Source organism: Squalius cephalus (assembly GCF_949319135.1).
Source record: "Squalius cephalus genome assembly, chromosome: 8".
NCBI lineage: Eukaryota > Metazoa > Chordata > Actinopteri > Cypriniformes > Leuciscidae > Squalius > Squalius cephalus.
Window position 1 is genome coordinate 10,363,218 of NC_137129.1, and position 24,681 is coordinate 10,387,898.

The 24,681-nt window shown below is 39.4% G+C and overlaps 2 protein-coding genes across 5 annotated transcripts in view; one reads left to right on the top strand and one right to left on the bottom strand.

Moving 5' to 3' along the window:
- The window catches only part of gmpr (guanosine monophosphate reductase), a 46,575-nt gene extending 40,014 nt beyond the window's left edge, over positions 1 to 6,561 (top strand). For both annotated transcript variants that reach the window (XM_079878335.1, XM_079878334.1), the window contains 8 exons: positions 1,250 to 1,369; positions 1,604 to 1,687; positions 2,965 to 3,138; positions 3,245 to 3,326; positions 3,440 to 3,546; positions 4,842 to 4,884; positions 5,284 to 5,443; positions 5,603 to 6,561. In XM_079878335.1, the coding sequence (XP_079734461.1) occupies positions 1,250 to 1,369; positions 1,604 to 1,687; positions 2,965 to 3,138; positions 3,245 to 3,326; positions 3,440 to 3,546; positions 4,842 to 4,884; positions 5,284 to 5,443; positions 5,603 to 5,783 (951 nt within the window). In that variant the 3' untranslated portion in view covers positions 5,784 to 6,561. The remainder of the gene's footprint in view (positions 1 to 1,249; positions 1,370 to 1,603; positions 1,688 to 2,964; positions 3,139 to 3,244; positions 3,327 to 3,439; positions 3,547 to 4,841; positions 4,885 to 5,283; positions 5,444 to 5,602) is intronic.
- A 7,699-nt stretch (positions 6,562 to 14,260) lies between these two features.
- atxn1a (ataxin 1a) overlaps positions 14,261 to 24,681 on the bottom strand; it is a 103,329-nt gene continuing 92,908 nt past the window's right edge. For all 3 annotated transcript variants that reach the window (XM_079878320.1, XM_079878321.1, XM_079878322.1), the window contains 2 exons: positions 18,472 to 20,567; positions 14,261 to 17,319 (listed from right to left, as the gene is read on the bottom strand). In XM_079878320.1, the coding sequence (XP_079734446.1) occupies positions 16,759 to 17,319; positions 18,472 to 20,265 (2,355 nt within the window). In that variant the 5' untranslated portion in view covers positions 20,266 to 20,567 and the 3' untranslated portion in view covers positions 14,261 to 16,758. The remainder of the gene's footprint in view (positions 17,320 to 18,471; positions 20,568 to 24,681) is intronic.

Here is a 24,681-nt window from a genome sequence, read left to right on the forward strand (position 1 = left end):
CACTTATTTGATCACAAATAAAGTAAAAACAGTAATATTGTGAAATATTATTACAATTTAAATTAATTTTTTCTATTTTAATATATTTTTCAATCTTTTGTATTTTCCAGAAAGTCGCACCGGGTTAAAATTGCATTGTTGAGATTGCAATTTTATATGATAAAATTGGATATAAATTTTAATAATAATAATAATAATAATAATAATAATAATAAACAGATAAGTTGCATCAGTGTGTCACATTTTATTATTACATTCAGAAATAATGTAAAATACCATAAAATAAAACTTTTACAAACATTATAAACATCTAAACATTTTAGTTCCCCTTGTTACATCGAATTCTGTGACCAAGCAAGTTCTTTTTTTTTTCATTTAAATTGCAAAAAAAATAAATAATAATAACAACAACAACAGTGTTACATCTTGTCAATCAGTAGAGCAATCTCAAGCATTGGCATATTATCATATTATTGGCATATATATTGTCAAGTAAACATATTTACCTAATTGACATGGTCAGAGGTCAATATTAGGCTACATTTTAATAGTACAGCTTGAATATGACTAATCTAATAAAAATTCATCTGAATATTGGGTAATATTACACCTTATTCAGAATATCCTTTGAACATTAACATTTATCTGAACGTGCAAACAAAGGTAAATCTGGGTGTATTATATACAGACAATTGTATCAAGCTATTGAAGAAACACATTTTTGGATGTTTTTCAACAAAAGAGCAGATATAATGGCAACAGCAGAATTAAAATAATTAATACAGTAATATCTATTGAATGTGCATGTCTCTATTCTGAATGTGCTGACTACATGTGAATGAATAATCCAATGGCTGTGGAGCATGGATCTTAATCAGAAAAACGATGCAAAATATAGACTATACTGTATGCAATATGACTGCTTGCCTCACTCTTGTGTAATGTATCAATATGTTAACTAGAACAGACAGATACTACTGTTTTTATTCAGAGAAAGCACTTTGAACACTGCATTTGACATCCACCAGACGTGGAGAATGACTCCAGCTCAGTTGTTACAGATGGGTCTAAATATCTTTCAGTTGTAATATATTTGAGTTCATGCTTGAATGGGTTACAGGGACTGGAGAACATGATATAAGAACACAGGATGTTTGGGTTGATTATGAGTTTATCCATTACATGTACTGTCACATGTACTGTTTGTATGTTTGAAAAGTAATTTCCTCTTTATTTTTTGTTCTTGAAGGTTGACCTGCAGAGGACCTTCACATTCCGGAACTCAAAGCAGACATACAATGGAATCCCGATCATCGCTGCTAACATGGACACCACCGGCACTTTTGAGATGGCACAGGTGCTCAGCAAGGTGAGTGCTTCTTTAAACAAAGCACACTAACGGAAGAAACACAGCACCTGCGTCTGAAATATAACCCAAGAAACGTCTTGTTTTACTATGTTTTATCTCTGTGATTTATCACTGAAACATAATTAGCTGTGTCCTGTTTCCATGCACTGGGATCAAGAGGCTCTTATATTTCTGTCTGTCTCGGAGCCAGACACTTTGCTGGTCTCTCAGACATCTCTCTGCTCTATCTTTCAGCACACTCTCTTCACAGCCATCCAGAAGCACTACTCCCTGGAGGAGTGGAAGACTTTTGCTGCCAGTCATCCAGAGTGCCTTGAGGTGAATGGACAAAAATGTTTTTCTTGCCTCGCTTAATCAAAAGCAGTTTAATTAAAAGGTATAGTCTATCAACTGCCTAACAATCACATTGATTTATATAGCTCGTTTTACGATACAGATTGTTTCAAAGCAGCTTTACAGTGATTAATGCAGCAAAGATTGTTTTGGCTGTACAGCGGCTCTAGTCATTGTCTAGCTAGCTTAAAAATAAAAGTTTTTTATTGATTAATTTCCATTGAGAAAAATCATTAGTTGTTAACTTAGCAGACATGACACTGTTTTCAACTGAAAACAGAAAACTTTTAATGGTTTCAAAGTGCACGTGTTTGAAAACGGGGTTTGAAAGCGATACCGTTATCATCTCTGTGTTAACGTCAAAAACTTGACTCTGTGAACACGGCGACATGCGTATTAAGTGTTTATTCTATAGGCATGCACGTTTGAATGCGATTGTGCACAGGCGTGTAGTCTTTCAAGCGACATTGACAGTTACTTGTCTGGCAGGCATAATACAGCGTTTTTAGTCGTTTCCGCTGATCCGTGTGAACGGGAATCATTTTGATAAAGTTTTTATCTGCACAGAGGAAAAACGTTTGTCGTGAAAAAAAAAAATTTGTCATGTCGACAAAACACTAAGAACCAAGAACACCCTAGAAAGGCCTGGCATCCCCCAGGTATATTATCCTCAGATCACCCTAGTAACACAATAGCAGCAGCAATTAGACAAAATAAAGTTACCCTAGCAATCACCAAGCAACTAGCCACAACAATCGAGCAACAGCTAAGCAACCACCTAGCAAAGTCCAGGGGTCAGAAAGTCAAAGTCCTGCCATATGTTTATTCCATGAATGGGACAAATGTAAAGTTCATGTAAAGTTTATACATACTTTGGTTAAAATTCCTCAATGGTTATGTAAAACAACACCCTTTTTACCTCCTCAAAAACAGCTCTGTTCACAGCAACCCATTTCGGTGCATGTCTCTTTAAATGATAATGAGCAACTGCTCACCCCACCCCTGTCGACACAAGACACGTAAAGTTCTGCCTTGGCAGACAGAAATATGTTAATATGGGACAGTTCGTCAGTGGTTGTGGGCGGAGCATGAGCAATATGACATCATATTGCTCAGAAAATCCAAATGGCTTGATTATTGAGAGTGTTTAAGCTTTTTGAGGATTACATTTTTTTCATTGTATGGTGGTTGTGTCCACACACTGCAAAGACTCTACATTTATATGCAAACACCGTTAAGCATATCTACCGTCTCGTCCTCAGCATGTCGCAGCCAGCTCAGGCAGTGGAGTGGCGGATCTGGAAAAACTGTCCAGCATCCTGGAGGCCATTCCTCTCATCCAGTACATCTGCCTGGACGTGGCCAATGGCTACTCAGAACACTTTGTGGAGTTTGTCAAAAAAGTTCGGGAAAAGTTTCCTAAGCATACCATCATGGTGAGATTTTTGCCCAAACATAATATAACAAGCATCAAGTATAGGCTATCTATTTGTGTTTGTTGAACAACAAATGTCATATAACAAAAGGATCTTGGTCATTTAGGCAGGAAATGTGGTGACAGGAGAGATGGTGGAGGAACTCATTCTGTCTGGAGCTGATATCATTAAAGTGGGCATTGGGCCAGGTAATCGTCCTTCATATTAAACAGCATTCCTTGCAGTATCTGGAGCATGTTAATGATGTTTGACCACAGTCTATGTGTTTGACCCTATGTGTTTGACACACTGTGATCTTTAGGTTCTGTGTGCACCACACGCATTAAGACCGGTGTGGGTTATCCTCAACTGAGTGCTGTTATTGAGTGTGCTGACTCGGCCCATGGACTGAAAGGACACATAATATCCGTGAGTCTCTTTAAATTAAATCCTTTAGTTTTTAAATCCATTAAAGCCATCCTTTAATGCAAGGCATAGATTGGTAGTTGGGAACCCACATACAAGTGACATCACATTACCACAAGAGGGCAGCATCCTCAATTCTATTCCAGTGTTTCCCTACCATGTCAGTTTTATTTGTCAGAAAGGCTCAAAGGCCTCATTAACACCAAAACAGACGTGTCATGTGACATTTTTTTTTTAGGCCAACCCGGAAGTTGGCATCACCCTGGTTTCCTGGACAAAAACTCAACAGCTAAAATTCCATTAGCTTTTGGATTATTGCATAAAATCAACAAAAGCTTATGATTCTTACATTTTGCTCATGATGATAAATTTCGCAAATGAACACAACTTTTATGAATTTTGAAACCTAAATAAAATTGGCAGAAGTAAAAAGCTAAACGTACAAGCGAACTAGACTATGGCCGCATGACTTCAACATCACCATCTCTTTCAGTCTTTAAGGCTGTAAAAGTAGGGGTATTACTGATGTATTTTTAATGTTGTAGAATAAATTGTGAAAGTATCTTGATATTGTTTTAACCACAGACATTATTTTAGACATTTAACTAAAAACTCATTTAAAAACGCATTGACTGATGATGGAACCTGAAATGTTAAAATGCTAACTCATTTGCGAGTTTTGGCATTGCAAAAATATGGCATCCCTGCAGCATGCTATTATAATTATTTTTATAAACACTTTTTAAGTAGTTTCTTTTCTTCCTTTAATGAGACACATAAGCTTGTTGAGACACAAGATTTAACAGTTCTAGTTGCAATCATGGAGAAACTAACGGTGAATTTATTTATAAATAAAATCCAGTTAAATTGCAATTTCTGTTTTATAGGTTTGACACAGTACAATCAAAATTCATTCCAAGTAGCCCAAAGCAACTTTGGATTCAAATAAAACATTTTATCAGCGCATGCGTTTTTGGAAACTGAGTAACTGGGAATAGACCTTTGCGTCGATAGTGCCACACTTTACCATTTGAGCTAAAGACCTTAGTCAGGGTAGCGCCATATTTAATTTTTGACAGGAATGAAAGCAACGCTCTTGAAAGTTGTGAGTTGGCAAAATTAAGTGATCTATGACCTTTGTACAGCGCATGCCATTGTAAAGACTGTAAGTCTATCCCTCAAAGCATTAAAAATTCAATATGGCGTCTAACCAGACTAAGGTCTATACGAATGCTTTTCAACTGTGCTGTACTTTATATGACCATATAGGAGTTTGTAAAGCTTTCTTTTTTCTCTAGGATGGAGGCTGCAGTTGCCCCGGGGATGTTGCCAAAGCTTTTGGTGAGCAGTGATGAGTGGTTTCATGTTTCAAACACCAAACAATAAAAGCATAATTTTACTGTTTTTGTACTATTATAAAAGTTATTATATCTATTGTTGTCCTACTAAGGCCCATTCACACCACGGACGATAATGATATAGTTTTAAAAATCATTCTAAAGAATAGCATAGTCCACACCACAACTATAACGATAACCACTCCCCAGCTATTTAATGATAAAACATTGATAGCCAATCAGAATCCATCTTGCTTTAGGGAGCTCAGGAATTTAAAGCAGGAGACGACATAATGTTATCGTGCGTTGTGTGGATGCTAATATTATTGTTATAGTTATCTTTATAGTTATTGTTCTTGGTGTGAACGGGCCTTTAAGCTATCTAATAATACATTTTCATTAGGCGCTGGGGCAGATTTTGTCATGCTGGGAGGAATGTTAGCGGGACACGATCAATGTGCTGGTGAAGTCATTGAGAAAGACGGCAAGAAGTTCAAGATGTTCTATGGGATGAGCTCGGACACAGCCATGAAGAAGTACGTCGGAGGGGTAGCAGAGTACAGGTGAGGATGTTTCCATACATTATATAGGGAATACTTATGCCAATTCATTTTGGGGTTTAAGTGCATTTGTGGCATTAAGGATGTGTGGCACCAGAGCTACATAAATAACTGTGATATTGCCGGTCATCTTATGTGTACATCTGTTTATGTGATTTCAAGGGCATCAGAGGGCAGGACGGTCCAGGTGGCCTACAAAGGTGACGTGGAAAACACCATCAGGGACATCATGGGTGGTTTGCGGTCCACATGCACATATGTAGGAGCTGCCAAACTCAAAGAACTGAGCCGCAGGACGACCTTCATCAGAGTCACACAGCAGTCTAGCCAAATGTTCACCTAGTCCCACAGGTTAAAAAAACTTGCACACTCACAAATACAGATTCACCATTACTAGGTAAGGAATAGTTCAGCTGCTAATGCAAATTCTGTCATTATTCTATCAATTTGAATTTTGGGTGAAATGAGCAGCATAATTCTACCATAAAGAGGAGAGGAGAGACATTCATGAACATACTGTATTTCCCTATGTATTCCAGTTTTCTGTGCTCCATAGATACTCAGGAACCTTGCTGTATACATTTTTTTTTGGAAAACCAATGTTGTAGCATGGCTCAGTTTTGTTCATTTACAACCTTTAAGTTCTTTAAAGTATGCAGTGGGGTTGCATACGAGAGGATGAATAATGAAAACATCTAATAAGTCTCTTGACAGGAAAATACTAGAGTAATATGATTCATTCTTTGTAACTATGCAACCCATTCTCTCCCTATAGTATAGCAACTGAAAGAAATGCATGCTAGTGAAGAATTTACACACCAGCAGATGATCTTCTCTGCCACTTTATGCTCGCTCCTGTGTGTTGTGCTCTAAGTTTGAGTCGATTTGTGCAGAGATTGGTGCATTGTGGTCTGTTGTGAACTATTTCTGCTGGCCTGCTTCCTTTGTGATTGTACAATGGGTGTGGTGGGATGTCATATCAGACCGGAGGAATGTGAAAACTCCTGCACCTCATTTCTTCAGCCTTGTGCAGTTTTAAATGAGGTAGAAAATACTGGATTAAATGTGTTATCAGTAAAATATTACATCTGGAGGAATAAACATCTGAATGAAAACTGTGACCTAAATACCTTTCCATTTTTGTTCAATTATGTGATCAAATATGTTATTGTGGAATAATGACCGGCTGACTGTACATACTTATATATTATCTTCATGCTTCCGTTAAGAAAAAAAATTGTCTATATAGAAAATTTGCCCATCATGGGATCATTTTATGTATTTAGTTTTAATTAATTTGAATTTGATTAAAGTTTATGAATTAAACAGCTCATAAACATACTTCACTAGAAAAAAAATAGAAACCTTTTGACCTCTAACAGTTAAAAAAACAAAACTGCATGCATTTTGAGGAAGATCATTGTTTTGGTTGTGCTTCGGCCCTGTGTGACTGTGTGGATGAATATGGTTCTTTGTCCTATTGCTCATAAAACACTCACTACTGGGCGTAAGAGAAATAACCAGTGTAGATGGAAAGGATCTCAAGCTGACTAGCTGAAGATGTTACTGTTGCTTTACCCATTAATAGACACGGTACTTCCTTGAAAATAAATTACAGCACACACAGCGCTAAAACCATAATGAAATGACCCTTCACAATAGATAATGCTTCACAATTAACTCTGTTAGAGAGCTACATATGGCAGTTTATTGGTTCAATAAAATACCTTACTCACCTGTTGAGTAATAAAAACACCATCTCCGCGTCGCTTTTACAACATTTCAAATCCCGAGCTGCCATGATAGCAGAAGTATTTTCACCATTAATTTTCCCCATAGGGATTTTTAAAAAGTTTTTGTAAAGAGTCATAAGCCATGAACTAAATTAACCAGCAATGATGGGATTCACAAAAATCACAACATTTGATTTTAAAGCAATAAAAAAGACAAATGTTTAAGACTGTGTATTTGACGGCTTTAATAAGGACGCATTGTGAATGCCATGATCATGTTATGATTAAAAACAATGGATAAATATAAAACTATTGATTTAAAGATGCTCATTGTGTAGAAACAACATAATTTAAGTTTATTGCAAAATATGTGAATTCTGCACGCAAATCTTTTTCTTATGCACTATTCTATGACGTTTTATATAAATAGTGTAAGTAGCGTGTTCACACTGAAAATTCCAAATAGAAAAAGTACACTTTAAATACCCGGATGATGCACTTAATTAACCGAATTGTGGAATGTCGGACACTTCATGTAGCTTTGATTACGTAGTGGAGGGGGAGGTGCTATTAGACCCAGATGTTGAATGACAAAATAACCATACAAAATTCATATATTACACTGAATAGTATAAGTGCACAGTGTACAGTGTCATTTGGGACACAACTTGACCATTACATCATTTGCAGTGCTTCATGGGAGTGATTGGTGTAGATTTCTCAGAAGAATCATGGGTAATTCCACTGATGAACACGATTATTTAAAAAATAAGTTGAAATAAAGCAGACTAATGGCTTCAGCAAAAGCATATATCATCGATTAACAACTTTGAGGCTCACAATAGCTGTCTTAAATGATTAATAAATTGTTAAAAATCCCCTATGGAGAAAATGAATGTGATTTGGAGCCTACTTCCGGAACCCGACTGTGGCACTCTATTAGGACCCCAAGCAAATCCCATTGGCTCGAAAGGTGTATTCAATAATTAATAACAATTAACAATAATTATGAGATTTCAATGTTAGCGTTCACATCCTAGTAGAGCTCGTATTACAACTTGTAAGCTGGGAATTTTTTGAGAGCTCCTACTTGTACCTGACCGCTGAAGATTCATTTAGGAGTTGATGGTGTTGCTATAGAAAAGCATAATTCCCAGCCAGAGCTCAGAAAAGAACGTGTGTTGTCATCTCGAAATTACGGTAATTACGACATGGCGTGAGCCCAGCTACAGACCCGATTTCTCACGACACTGGTTTCTGTTGATATTCATCTTTGCCATTGAAATATCTGACCGCTGATTTCAGTGATCGACCAATCAGAATCGAGCATTCCAAAAAGACGTGAAATGATTTTTGATAAACATTCCTTACAGGGTTTTGTACCTGGGGGAGTCTTCATCACACAGATGACATTTCATGTTTTTTTTCATTAAACGTGTAGCCTATATTCAGACTTTTATAAATCAACTTACCTTCTTTTCAGACTACTGTAGCCTACTGTGGTTGAAACTACATGCTAACACAAAGACAGACAAGCAGACAGAGCTGAATCAGTTTGAGCTCATTGTGCTAGCCATTGCGGTTTCCCACACAGTCAAGTGTGGGTTTGTCGTGTCTGATAAGATCTCAATGTCTTCCATCTAGACTTTTTCAAATGAATGATCCAGCGAATACTCGTGGCCGCCACCTCCGCCAACACCCACACTCCATTGACTAGGTGCGCTGGAGTCAAAGAAGCCTGTGGAATACCTGCATTTGTTTGAGAGTGTGTGTTCATGTCTGTCGGCAAAATAAGCCCACTCTATTTGACAAAAGCACCTTTAAAACCCCGTTCTCACAAATCACAAACTCCAAAAAGGGTGCAGTTTGCAATTGGCACTGTAATTTTTATTAGTACGTGTATACTGCAACAATAAACTTGTACTGGTATACAGACAATTTTTTTTTTTAAACAAATTTGTTCACAACCTGAATCAAATATTGTTTTGTTGTTCAGAATAATGAAATAAGTTCTAACTAGAAAACCGGCAAGCACCATCAAAGAAAGGGACCAAAAAAATCCAAGAAACAACGTGAGTGTATCCTACAAATAGACACACCACAATTAGAAAATAGAATTTCAATTCAATTTTTTTTTTATATTAGTTTTCTTTCTTAAAAAAGCTAGTGCAAGTACAATATTTTACACAACTTACAGAGTATGCACGCATATGGAAATAAAATGAACCAAAAGAGCAAAAACAAATTGCCTTTCACAATTATTTCCTACCTAGGGCTTTATATATAGATATATATATATATCTTTTTTTTTTTTTTACATATATTTTCCTTTATAAGTAAGGTGCAAAACACAACTTCCTGTCCCAACAGCCATCGCTTGCTACTGGCCAGAATCCTCAAATACAATTCCAAGAAAATAGAACCTCAGGATTGGATGTGACATTCAATTTTTCAACTTTAACAGTCTCGCTCAACATTTCTGCATGGTGTCTAACATACTATAGGTCCAGTAAATCCACAGCATTGAAACTATGGAGAAAACAACAACACTGACAATATGGCAACCTACTGTACCTCCACTAAGTCAATGTTTTTTGAACAGTAGGCAGAGGTCCAATCCGGAGGTTTTATGATCGTGGATCATTCTGCCCAATGGCAAGTGAAAAAAGAAACTAGAAAAAGCTTCCATTTCCCCTCCAATGGAAGACTTCAAATCTCTTTATGACACGACCCGCAACACCTTTAGTCCAGCAAACATGGGGTATTACTGCTATATCTGAACCCACTCCTTCCTGAGGAATGACCAATGGCTTCCTGTTTCACGAAACACATCTTAACATTTCAATCTCAAAAAGCGAAAACAGAGGGGAAAAAAATTAGAGGTGGCTGGACATGCGTGCACATTTAATGATAACCGAACTCTGTTCACCTGACAAGGTGTACATAGTGTTATTTCACCTCCTGCTAATAATTGATCAGGCCTCAGCTTTCAAATCATGGGGCGATTATTCGTGAGAAACTACCTTCAGCATTCATTCAGAATCTACACAAAACATACTTGGAAATGACTGACATGTTCAAATTAGGCCTAAAAAGATTTTACAGAGTACAATTTTACAGAGACATCTTATTAAGCATTCATTGGCAAGAAATCCAGAATTACAAAATGACCTTTTTTCTTGAAGATATGTATAGTTGTACAAATTCTGAAGGATAAATACACGTTACGAGGCTGTTGATTGCTATGCGTGAAGGTGACGTTGTGTATGTGAAAACAGCATCTGTACACGAGTCGGTTCCGGCCTGTGATGGTCAAAACGTCCCTGGCGTTTATTCTCAGTGGTTAACCATGGTTGAGTGTCCAGTTCAACCCAACAGTGACAAATACTCCTGAAGATTCAACATGAGTCTCATTCCTGCGCTCTGGTCAGGCCTGGCCAGATGAGGGTAACAGAACACAGGATGTACCTCTCTCTGAGGAAGCGTTTGTCAGTTTACCGGCTCACCAAAACGACGTGAGAGACGAGGGCCGGGCATTCCTCCTTTTTTAAGGAGTGTGCACTGCTTTAGCACTGATATAGCTGAATGATCATATATCAATTATAGCATTAACAATAAGACTAGTTACAATACCCATATCAAGCAGCCCATACATCAGGGTGAAACAAAACCATAACGTGGGCTTGTAGAAGATTCTCAGCCTGAGGTTATTAATCCAGCTGTTTGGACAATTGACAAGATGTCAAACAACAGTCAAGTTGAACAGAGAAATCCTGACTGATTTTACAACGAATTTCAAAGAAAAGCAAACTCAAAATAAAGTTGTTTTTCAATGAGAGCCACAATAAAAGAAAAACTTTTGATTTATTTTTCAAACTGCTGAAACTCGCAATCCAACATTCATCTTTTTTTGTCATTTGTGCCAGAGTAATGAAAGTAAAAACAAGGAAAAGTCAGCGGTGCTCCTCTTATGAGAGAGAGAGAGAGAGAGAGAGAGAGAGAGAGAGAGAGAGAGAGAGAGAGAGAGAGAGAGAGAGAGAGAGAGAGAGAGAGAGAGCCGTCACAGAGTCGCTCTTAAAAACATTCATTAAAACACTTTCTCTTGGCTCCTACCATGATAAAAGAGTGCTACAGAGGAGACCGAAGCAAAAGTACAAAGTCCAAAGTACATGAAGCAAGGTCAAATATAGAACCAACATAAAAATAAAACAAAACAGAACGATGGTGTTCGAGCACACATCAGTACAACAAAAAGTAAAGTCATCTCAGGTTCGTAGAGGACCATTCAAATGTTATTTCAACTCTCTGTCCTCGTCGTCTCAACCCGTTGGACCCAGGAACGGGCCGAGACGGAGGGAATTCGTATTGGAGGGGAGAAACTGCGATGACACCATAGTCTCACCCTATCTTCCTCAGGATTAGAAAGTGCTGAAACAGTATTATCAAGTCTATCTATTCTATAAATGACAAAAATGTGCATTTTGTTTTCGTTTGTTTCTATAAAAGTGGTCCCCACTTTGATGAGGTCGATGAATCATTTCTCAGTCTTTTTTTTTTTCAGTATCTTGCATGTGTGAGGATCTGGGCTTGTGACGTCAGAAGGACAACAGGCAGACGGACAGATAGCTTGTGATGCGGACAAACAGACTGATACAGACGCTTTCACGGAGACGGACAGAGTGTTTTAGGAAGGCCTCATATGGTGTAGAGACATTGTGGGAAACCAAAGCACAGGGCCAATGAAATGACTTATTCTGGTTACAGCAGTTTAACACACACAAGAATATATATGAATATATATATATATATATACATATATATATATATATATATACACATATGTGTATCTTTACATGTACAAAAACCTTTCAAAGGTCACACAACCTCCTCGACACACACACATTCACACCTCTTTCCCATCCCTGAGTAAGCCCAAGGAAAGATTTTGACCTTTATCAGAAAAGCAAATGATGTTGTCATAATGTCAGACACAGCAAACTCACCCCTCTGCCAAAGTAAATGAAATGTGCAACATTTCAACAAAGTGAAACACAATATTTGCCATATTTACGCACAAATAGCAAAATAAAATAATAAAACCCACAGGCTACAAAGAATACAATTTGTGGGAGAAGGTGTATGGGTTACACTTTATTTTACAGTACGTGTACTTACAGTGTACTTACCCAAAAAAGTACTGGTAATATAAAGTAACTACATGGTTTAACGTTAGGTTTAGGGGTAGGTTCAGAGTTATAACCCAGTTACTGTAATTGCTATAATAAGTACACAGTATGTACATGCGTAACAGGACTGTTAAATAAAGTGCTACTGGAGTATGAATGGAAACCACAGAAACAGTGCTACATGCAGATGGCACAAACTGTTACGCGTGAAACATGTCAAGCTTAAACAGAAGAAGAGTTTAGAACATCACCAGTGGGGTTTGAGTTTCATGTGACATTGGTGCTAAAAAAATAGGTGTCAAAACAGCAGCCACCACTTTTAATGTTCTCTTATTTCTCTTGTCTCTCAGCACTGGAGGTCATAAGAGACTATCATTATCAGCACAATAAACCACCAGCTGTACCATGTGCATCTTTTATTCTCTTTGTTTGTGATGACCATTAAATGTGATGGCACAGAACATCTGTGATGTTTCATTCATTCAGGACATCGCACGTCAAGCATATTTAATTCATTTGCAGTTGGACTTACTCCTCAATATCAGATAAACAAACAACATGGATGTTCAAATTAATGTCGAAAAGTCTTTAAGTTAGAAGTCCAAATGCAAACAAATAACATACTTGGAACACTTGCTTGTCTCCTGGTCGATAACAACTGATACTTAAAAGTCAACATGAATCATTTTTACGAACCTATTTACTTCCTCAATGCTCATTCCAGGTCTCATTGTGAGCAATTCATCTGTGCATGGTACTTCAAAGAATTACCACTTAATATCACTTAACCAATTAGCTATTTAGGTATTATTTTAGCAAACTCTGACTGCATTCTGGTATGAAAAGCCAACTTTTCTTGATTTATTATTTAACTCTGGAATACATCACATTATGGAAGCAAAATGGGTTGAAATGTCAATTCACATTGAATTCAATAGGTATCGTAGGTGAGTTACATTACAAGTAAATTACAGTCATAATTGACCCCCCCCAAAAAAAGAAATTTCGACAGGCTAGGCAATATGAAACTCCATCACAAATACTGTCAAGGTTCTATGGCTATGAATGAGAGAGAGACAGATTAAAAAGAAGAGAAGAGAAGAGAAGAGAAGAGAAGAGAAGAGAAAAGAAAAGAACGTTCTTCAACTATAGCGAGTGTGCCGGGTGAGAAAGAGGTTGCACGTACATGCCAGGCAACAGAAGGTAGCTAACGGTTGCGGTTGGGTAAACATACTCTGAGAGAGGCGTACTGGTTCTGTATGGGCACCTGAAGAGCATCTGGAGGTCACTATCGATTACGGGTTAAGACGGCTAGGAGGGGACAGACTCTGTCACTGCATATTAATTTACATTTCTCCCTGAAGTTACTGAGGGCTGGCTGTGCAAACCGCAAATAAACCTAAAGAGGATAAAAGACAGATTGCTGAGGTCGAACAGAAGATCTGGCATTGATGTCCGGTTCTCTGTTTTTTTTGGTTCAGCACTAGAGACTAGGGGTTATTGCTACGTGCTTTTGTTCGGAATGCTTCTCGTGTACGTGGAACCGCACTGTGCAACCAGAAGGAGGCAGACTGTAAAATGATCGAAGCAGTGAGCAACATCGAAACACTGATCATTACATGAAGAGAAGGACAACAGTGAAAGATAAGAAAACCCAAACAAATGCAAGACCGATTCGCCATTGACAGTCATGTTCTTGGGGTGGTTCAATGGACAAACAATATCACATCTTATTTCTAGCTTTTGGCCCAAAATAAACACAATGAAAATATCAAGTTTGATTGGTTGAAGCAGATACATCCACACATACAATCTAAGTAAAACTAAAACACGCACATTACAAGGGGACAGAGACGCCATGTCAAATGGAAAAAAGAAAAAATGCACGATTGTGGTGTTGATCTGAGAAACCCTGTTTTATTATAAAAAAATAAAGCATTTTCAAATTGTATATGGGGTGCACTCACCCACCCTCCACCATTCATTAAATCCATCCGTCCATCAATGCATCTTTTATTTTCTCCTACAACCCTTCTTCCTGCCAGATCTTCACCAACCCAAGCTAACTTGAGTCTGGCCGCTCGAATGACGAGGTTTGCAGGCTACAAGCTATGACATCATCCACCCCTACGGAGCGAACGCCTTGACAAAGCACCGTGCACAATCCTGCTTTCATGTGTTTGTGTGTAATTCAAACCCCCCTTAAAAGGGGCTTCCTTGTTTTCCTAATGAAAATGAACCAAACAGACCTGCAAACCAAGCAAACATGTCAAGAAACTGCTACATTTTAGTAAAAATTGGGTTTTCGGCCCTGTCCTGTGCTGGCAGAAAACAAAAATAAATCATGTTACTATCTCTCCAGATGTGCAAATTGCAATATTCTTTTAAGTAGAACTTAAATATCTATTTATAATATGTGTGGTATGTACACACACACACACACACACACACACACACACACAGGCACACACACGCACACTCACACAAATATTCTACAGATCACTAAAATTACTACATGACTGTTTTCACATACGTTCGATGAGTCTTGGGGGACGGGACTAAAAACGTGCTCATGTAGTCTTACGCTCTCATACAGTAAGATAGATATAGCATTTGCAGCTCTATACATGTTAATGTACAAAAAAATACATGACATATTTCAACATGATTGAAAATTACCGTAACCGTGTACATGTGTATAAGCCCGTGTGCAGCTGCACACAAACTCGCATGCGTGCACGACCACATACATTGCTAACAAACAGGTATATGACACCCTTCGATCCTCCAAAGATTTCTGTAGCCAGAGTTTCTCACTTTCACGTCAACTCTCATATCTCTTGTAAATATATAAACAGTCTCTGTATTTATTTCCATCTGCATTCACACTTTCATATGACTCTTTTTGCTTTAAATGACTTAAATGGCAGTTGTTTAAAGGGCCACGGCCTCTTGTGCCCGTCTTTACTCAAGCCGTCAGCTTGCTTCAGATGGCTAAGCCAATCAGACGCAATGAAAAAAGTGCTTCCTTTAAAGCAGTCCTCTAGGGGACAAAATCTCACTGTATGCTCTTTCATCAACAGTTACATTCATCCTTTCACGGCGACCCTTGTGAGCAAATCACCTTCCCACAGAGTGCCACACAACATCAAATTCATGATACGGCATACAGTACGGTGTTCATGTTAAAAGATCAAAAGAAAATAGTAGTAGCAGTAATAATAATAATAGTAATAATTAATATAATAATCATCATCATTTGACTCAGTTGACTATCAGCTAGTGAGCATGACAGGTGTTAACTAAGTGCTTCAGGACAACACTCATCTCATCCTCCTCAGACAACTTTCGCTCTCTTTCTTTCGAAATGATCTACTTTCTTTTGTTTGAACAAAAAACAGGTGAGACTGCACTAAAAACAAGGGACTACTCACCACTGTGTTTGTATGCATCAAGAAAGAACCCATCCTGTGTCTACGTAAAAAAATTACCCCTGATTGCAAGGTTTACACATTCATCACAAAAAACAAAACAAAAAAAAAACAAGAAAAATCTACCCATCAAGGTATGATGGGAGGGTTTGAAAAGTGAGACAGAAAATTAAAACATGCAAAACTACAAAAATAGTTAAATAAAAGGTTAGACAGTTGGATATATAAAAATAGACTCGTCCATCTTCCCTGTTTAAAATTATAGTTTCGTCTTTCAATGGGGCAACTGTCCCCGCTCAATGACATCATCTCTCTTGGCCGGTACCATAGTATTTGGAAACCTCTTCTTGCATTTCAATAAATGTTAATATAATCTATGCTAGTCTAACTGCGCTGATGATGCTGCTCTATATTGTTAGGATTGATTTGGATAGTCTCTTTTAGTCACAGTTAAACAAGATGGCTGACATCATGTAAACTCCTGCAACCAGTGGAGGAGTGATTTCCGTTCTGCCACCATTAGCAATTTGTGTTCACACCAGTTGTTCATCTTCCCTTACTAACATTTTCAGGTTCACTCAGCAGGTGAATGTTTAAATTGCCACTAGGTGTAGTTGAACCAAGTTTGTCTTAGGACATCATAGGTGAGAGACTGGAGAGACTTAGCCTTGTTAGCTGTGACTGATTGTATATACTGAAGCCTTCAGGATATCATGCAGTGCTCAGTTGTCTCATTACCTTCTCACCTTGTACTACATCTGCCCTGAATTTGACCAATCAAATGAATTGCACCAATTGTTTTGTAATATTGAATACATCTATTACAATGTTAGAAGTGATCATGTACACACTCAGTCAATTTAGCCTTTAAGTATAGTAATCTGGATAGAAAATCAAATCAGAACTAAAAAAAAAAAAACATTCTGAGGGCAAATTTTGCTTTTAAAATCTGACAGTCCAATATGTGTTCACTTGCCAATATTTGATCTGCCTTCGATACTGATTTTAACCTCTTGAGGGATGAAGGAAGGCTTGGGGAACGTTAAAGGGGGCTCTCCTTCAGGATTTTCTACTTTGCAGCCCTCAGGGGCTGACCACCTCCTTTTACGGCCTGTGGGTTTACCACCGGACTCTGATTCAGTGAGCGGTGGTGCTTTGCAGATGTCTCTTTCGCTAAACCTCAGTTCTCCATTCTCTCTATTGCCTTGACCGCCTCCACCTCCCTGATCTACACATTGCCCAAGTCCATTTTCCTGTTCTGAGTGCCGAACACCTCCACGTGTGCCGCTTGAGAGTGCTTTGGGTGGTTTAAGGGGTGGACCAAGGGTAGGCGCATCCAAGACTTGCCCCTGGCTCTTCTTAATGGAGCCGTTCCTCAGGTTTTTCAGGGTGAGGGAGATGCAGACGTCACCCACTGAAAGCTTGGTGCATGGCAACTCGAGCAGCTGGCTAGTCCGTTCTGGACAACAGGATGACCAGCCCTGGCCGAACACAAAGAAAGGATACTCTACTAGAACCTCCACGCTGACCTGCAAGAAAAAAAAGGGAGGCAAAAAAGAGGAAATGGAATTCACACAGTAGAAGTCATGCACAAATGCCTGATGATATGAATGAATGCCTTTGCTAAATAGCATCTGTTAATCAGAGCCTCTCAAACTGACAGACTTTAGAACTGCTTTTGAGTGGGTGGCCCCATCTCAACTCCCAGACAAACGAAGCAGATTTTTCATACAGCCTACTCACAGCACAACAGAAGGAAGCAGAAATAAGGAATGACTCAATTCTGTCAGTGAATCCCACACAAACTAAACAAAGATGCCATGGGGACAGCCAGGGGAGGGATTATGGAACAGGGAGATGATTTCAGCTGCCAATTTACCCCACATCTAGTTACACTGATTGAGTGCAGGTGGAGTTCATATAGGAGGACATTCACACACTCAAAGCATATAAAAAAATAAACTTAATGACTATCATATGGTTATTCAAACAGATGATAAAAATACATGAAAGATGTAATAAAGTAAAGAAGATCCCTGGGCATTTGTAAAAGGCGTAAAGATTGTTTTTCCCAGTGAGCACTGTTAAATACGAAATTAAATTAGCCATCTTTGGACACCATCTGCATATTATAAAAATCTCTTTAAGGGGCAAAATATATTGGCATATATTTCCACTGAAATTCCCCCTCTTAAGACGGCAGGATTCAAATGACTGTGATTCTAATGTGAATGATAACATAAAAAAGTGCGCTTTATATACCTAATAATAAACATTCCATAAAAATATACAGTATAAACATACTTATGAGCATTTGAAAAATCATTGCAATAGTAATTTAGCACAAAACAACCTGTGCTATCTGTTCACAGGGGTGGGCAACATAAGCAAAAATATATATTCTAGAAAACATTTATTTTGATTACAATATAATTACATAGGGGCTTAGCCAATAGTCAATTTCATTACATTATTTTTTCTAATAAATTCTTTTACTACCATGTGCCTGGCGGTTCTGTACAATGATCGTATAAAAATGTATATAATTTGACAAATTTCTACTGTTATTTCTACTGATACAGTATATCGCCCACCCTTATCCTTGTATATATGGGAAATAGATGCTCAGGTTTGTCATCAAACATTTCTAGCAACTGTAAAGCAAAAATGTACTACCCCACCTGTGAGCGATGTTCTCCTACAGCAAACTGTATAATAGCGAAGTTAGGTGTATGACTGCTGTCGATACGCTCTACAGTGCTGGAGTCAATCTTCAGCTCATTGCTGATCTCAGCACTCTGAATGAAATCCTCCGTCTTCAGGTCCTCCACCCGCTTTAGTTCCCCATCTGCCAACTGGATGATGGAGCCCTTTGTGAAGTAAGGGGGCAGGGAAGGGGCTGAGGGTGGTGGTGGAGTCGTCAGCAGGCTGGCAGGGGCTGGAACCACAGGCAGGTGCAGCTGGGCTTGAACCACAGCTGGGGCAGGGTGGGAATATAGGGCCGGAGGTTCAAAATTCTCCACTTTGGGGGCCGTTGAGGTGACGAAAGCATGGGGCAGTGCCGCAGACAAGTGCGTTGTGGTCGATGTAGCAGTATCGGTTCCACTTACTGGGATGATGACCGGCTGAGTTCCAGGGATAACCAGGTGCTGGGGTAGGCTGGTGTGGTAGCTGAGAGGTTGTTGGTGCCCTGTGCCGGCAATGTAACCAATGATGGGCTGCTGGGTGGAGTAGAAATTGGTGGAGGGGAGGCCCAGGGACAGTGACTCTGTGGTGTTATGCGTGGTCTGGATAACTGCATGGGGAGACAGTGTGGTAACTGCTCCCTTCAGATTGTCCACAGGTGGAGGGGGAGGAGGAAATGGAAGGGAGGCAGAGGAGGAAGAACTGCGGGACATAGGTTTTCCTGCACAAATCCCTCCTTTTTCAGTGTGGGATGTTGGGGGAGGCAGCTTGTCCAGTGAACCTCCGTGATCAGCAACACTGGAGCTATGACTGTTTGGAACCAGCACCAATGAGGTCCGCATGGCTGTACTGTCCTGCGCATATTCAGCAGGTAGCACCACATGCCGAGCCTCATAGTGACGTGGGCTCTGCTGCTGGTGAATGTGGTGCTGATGGGAGGAGGAACCCCCTTTGGCAGTGCTGCCCTGCTTCCCTGCACTGGACTCGGGAGAGGGACCAAAGCGTCTGTCCTTTTCCAGCTCTCCGTTCAGCACCACCCTGGACCTTGTCTCCTCTCTCTTGGGTAAAAGTCCATCTGTGTACTGAACTAAGACCTGCGAGGGGCCACTGAGGGGGAGCGTGTGGTGAGGGTGTAAGTGTAGAGGCAAGTGAGCATGGGGTGATGGAGCAGTCCGAGGGGAAACGCTTAGAGGAGAACCAGCAATGTGGACGTATTGGGTGGAGTGGGCTGAAGAGGTGTTGTCAGTTGTGACCAGGCTTGAACGGCCCAAATTATGGTGATGGTCAATTTTGGATGCTGGAGAAATGGAGGTGCTGGCATAAACCTCACGTTGTGTGGTAGTGGTGGCAGCCGAATGGGGAACTAGTGGAGAGATGTAGCCAGCATATGGTGCAGTATATGGAGAGCTGATGAAATGTAGATTATGAGGCAGGGGTGTGTACTGGATGGTGCCAGTAGGCTGAGAGAGGGGTGACGTGTACACTCCAGGTATTGTGGTCACTGTAGGTAGAGCTCTGGTTGAGTGCGTGGATGAGGAAGGAACGCTTTCAGCCATGGCTGACAATGGTTTGTATTGAGGCCCCTCAGGTTCTGCGGAGGTGCTGATGTGCTGCCGCCCTCTGTCATGTCCGCTTGCCAGACTGGCAAGCCAGGCCAGGTTCCCCCCACGCTGGCTATCACTTGCAGGAGCCATCACCATAGGCCTAACCTCTGAGGGCAGAGTGCTTGCTGGGATTTCACGCTTCTTTGGAGGCAGGCATTCATTGCTCCGCTCCTGGTTTGACTTCATGGTGTCTGAGAATCTTGTACCACACTTCCCCCTGTCTTTTCTGGCTCTTTTCCACTCCCTCTTGGTCTCAGCTTGTCTTGCTAACAGAGTGTGCCCTCTCACTGATTGGCTCGAAGCGAGGATGGGGATGGGGTAGAGAGGAGAGTGGTGGTGAGAGGGGAAATGTCCTGTGCCTAAGGTTGGATGGACACAGATTTCAGTCTTAAGCAATGGAAGTCACACCTGCTGTGGGAGAGCGGTCCATGCAATTCATGTGGAATCATTTCCCTCTGAGAGCGAGTCTCCAGGACAGCAGGAAGAACCTGAAAAATAACCAAGGCATTATTAAGGTTATTTCTGTTTTAAGACAGGCCTATTTAAACTCTGTCAAGACACTTTAATGTAAAAAGCTAGTTCAGTGCATTCAACAGCTTTTAAAAATATCCCAATACATGCGAGTATGCATCAGTATCTTATGGATAGCACTCATAGTGTGTGTGTTTGGAGTATGTAAGTGGACCACTTGTAGGGCAGGATGGAACACATAGTGTGAGCATCATAATGAACCGGCACTGCACTCAGGGCCTATTTGAAACCAGCAACACATTCACCACCATGCAACTCACAATCACAAATTAGACTGGAAGCTCATCTACTAGGCTATACTGTGAAAACGTGATATAAACGTCTTACAGTTTAAATGGAATAGCATTCGTAACCCATTTTACTTCTGTAATGAGTCATTTTTCTAAAAAAGGATATTCAAAGAGAAAAAAAGAGTAAGCAGGGACTATTTTATCTATCACACATTGACTGAATTGTGAAAAGTGGGTGTTTATATGGCATTATGGAGATAGATTTGAATTGACAAATGACTTGCTTTCAGTATTAAATGACTACATTAACCAACAGCCCAAATTTCTTAGGTGACATCAAACAAAAGAAAACATTTCAGAGACGAAGCAAGTCATATTGATGCAAGATTACAAACAGAAATGTTTTTTTCTTTGGAATAACATGCACTAATGAATTAATGAATGCATACATAAAAACTTTCTAATTGGATGGATTTGATGTTAACTTTAAGAGCTCTCCATCAAAGTAGGAAGCCAGTCCCTTTTTCTTCTCCCTCCCACCCCAGAGAGTATGGGGATACACGTGATGAAACAGTGATGTTGTGCAGTGTTATGGCTTGTTTGACATTTCTCCCTGAGCTCTACTGATTGGACCCATTCAGCTGCGTCTGTTGTCCAGAACTGGTGGGAGGGTGGTTTTGCATGATAAAAAGGCCCTGATGATTTAACAAGTGTCGCAGTGCTATAAAAGAGCAGGCGGATCTTCTGTGAGGGAAACCTACCCTTTAAGCCGGTCTGTATAGCGGCTTCCTTTTTTGTGTGTATGCAACACTTATACAAAAGTAACTAAATGTCCCATAGTATTACTATGATGTTTTAGATATGTACAATGCTAGCATCATGTTTTTTGGACACAAAAGCATCTATGGTTTACTGGACATGATGACACCACGCTAATATTGTACTATGGTAGCAGTATAGTATTCTTGGATGTATCTTGGAGTAACAGGTATCAGATGGTAGTACCATAGTATATGCAAGTACCATGGTAATACTATATGATGCACTGTTACCATGGTGTTGCACAATACTATGCTTGTTTAGACATGGCAATGTATTCTATGAAGTATGTAGCATGAAGAACCAGATAAATGACGTGGTAAATGAATATGGTGATCATTTAGAACCATGATGTATATCAAATTACCATGGTATTACCATCCGATACCATCACTATATCACTGAAGTGTAGGGCTGGTCCGAATACCATTTTTTGAGCTTCGAAGCTTCGATAGGAATTAACATCGAATATTCGAAGCTTCGGAGGGAGGGGGCTGAACATATTCTTCTCTCTAATAAAGGCAGGACTCTCTATGTGTCTGTCTGTTTGCATTTAGATTATTTATCTTGCATTTTGAACCGTTCATCCAATCGACTTCACGAGTGCAGTGTCACATTTGGTGCAATATAGACACGCGAGACGTGACACGTTCAGAATTAATAAACTTTTAATACAGAACAGCGCGAGCGGGAAGCGCGCGCGCGCGCCTCACGCGCAGGGCTCCGAGAACGGACACTGCACTAGTGATACAAAACACAGCCTAATATTTTTCTGAGTAACAAATAACTCTCAAATCAGAAATCAGCAGCACAGTAATTACTGACACAGTAAAGGGTAGGCTAATATATTGTTTCTATTCTATTTCCACAATGTCAAAGCAACACAGCTTATAGCCTACAAGCTCAGGCATGCACTTCTGCCCATACAAACTCCGCTGTTCTGCGCTCTAAAATAAGAGTATTGTATTTCGCCCAAAAATGCTAAAAAAATAACCGTGTGAGAGCGTTTTAGGCTATATCATGTTATAGCCAGATATGACGACGCTTACAGCACGCGTCACCGCAGATCAGCATCTATTCATCAAGCCAACGTGCAAACTATCGCAAATCAAAGTGAAAGTGGGTCGCAGATGCTTTAACACACAATCAACTTCATTAAAAGTAAAGAACCGAAATGATCTTACCAGGGCTGTTGCGCGCTCTCTTATTGCGGTCTTTGATTTAGAAATTTTAGCTGACGATCAGTAAAATGCAGCTGTTGCTGGTGACGTGCACTCCATTACATCTGCCTATAGCGCGGGATTTGAAGTTCGGATTCATATCCGTTTTGCAAAAACACATTTATGTGTTCATTGTTCATATTGATAAATCAGAGAGAGCTATCCGATCTGAGAAAACGCATGACAGCCCCATTCAAGCGCGAATGGGAACCGTTTCTAGGGGGATGCCAGGTGTGAAAAAAAAAAATAAAAATTAAAACGAATATTCGAATGTCAAATTTGAAAATCGAATACCAACCCACCGAACGAATATTCGAATACTCGAATATTCTGGTACAGCCCTACTGAAGTGTGCCTGTCAAACTCTATTTCCTCATACAATGTTTTAAAATTGGACAAAGTAAGAATTATAGTTTTGTTCAAAGTTTATGTTTAGGTTCACAAAGTTCATGCCATCACTTAAAGCAGACACAACAGCCCTCAGCTGATTACAAACAGCAGGAGCATGTCCTCTCTGTTTGCTCTTAAGTCAAAGTAGTGTAGAAAGGTTACACAACAGCTGAACATCATTGATTGACGCTATTGACATTGAGCAGGGTGTTTATTCTCAGCACTCTCTCAATCAGTGTTTTCTACCTCTTTTTTCCGCTTTTCACCCACATCCAGTTACACTCTCATTCCTTCCCTTTGGCACATATATCTTTTCATCTCTCTTTGCACCACCCCCAACCTCTCTTGTAAGTCTTCTTCCTTTACCATAATTTGCATCAGACAAGGGCAATCAAGCGTGTTAATAACCCAATTATCATAATCATTTTAATTAATGATTTAAGTAATCATGCATGGTAGATGACAATATTATCCAGATGGTATTATAACTTACTCTAAAGGCAATTCTAAAGGTTTAAACTGGTCTCTGCCAGGTCCTTGAACGCTTGCGGAGAACTAAAATCTTTATCTTTATCTAATCTTTATGATGAGATTATATTTGAAAACTGATTAAAATGGTAATAAGTGATTCATTGTTCCCAGTTTGATGTACGATACATCTCGGTTTAGTCTCTGTCTGCAAGAGCATATGATATGATATATGCTTCCCATTAAAGCACAACCAAAGACACTCTTCTGCATTTGAAATTGTGTACTTATCAGCCACATATATAAAAAATTAAATCAATAAGGTATGAAAACCTTGGGGGGAAAAGAAGTAGCAGAGAACTATGAGCTGGACGGCTCTTTTCATGTATAACTGCAATAGGTACCAAGAAAGTTCCCTATGGTTAAATTGTACTTGTTTGTTTGTTTAAACATCTCAGTACATTTGTGTGGTTGTTGTTAGCATGTCATAGGTCAAAGAACATGCGGGTAAAAGGACAATGCCACCATGGCACGTGTGGAATGTACACTTCCAAGAATGTACTGATGACTAAGTACAAAGCATGACTGGTACTAAGACTATGTCCAAACTATGGAAGTCAATGGGGTCAGGTTACCGACATTCTTCAAAATATCTAATTTGTGTTCAGCAGAACAAAAGAAACTCATACAGGTTTGGAACAACTTGAGGGTGAGTAAATGATGACAACATTTTCTTTTTTGGGGGGGTGAACTATCCCTTTAATAAACATTTAGATATATTCAATTAAAACCTTGTGAGTATCCTTAATATCAACCTGATTTTGAGTCTCAGCTCAACCTCAGGTCGATAATTTCTCATTCAAAAAACTGTAACAAAACAAAAATAATACAAAACAAACACAACAAAATATGAGAAATCAAAGAAATCTCAGAAATTTTTATAA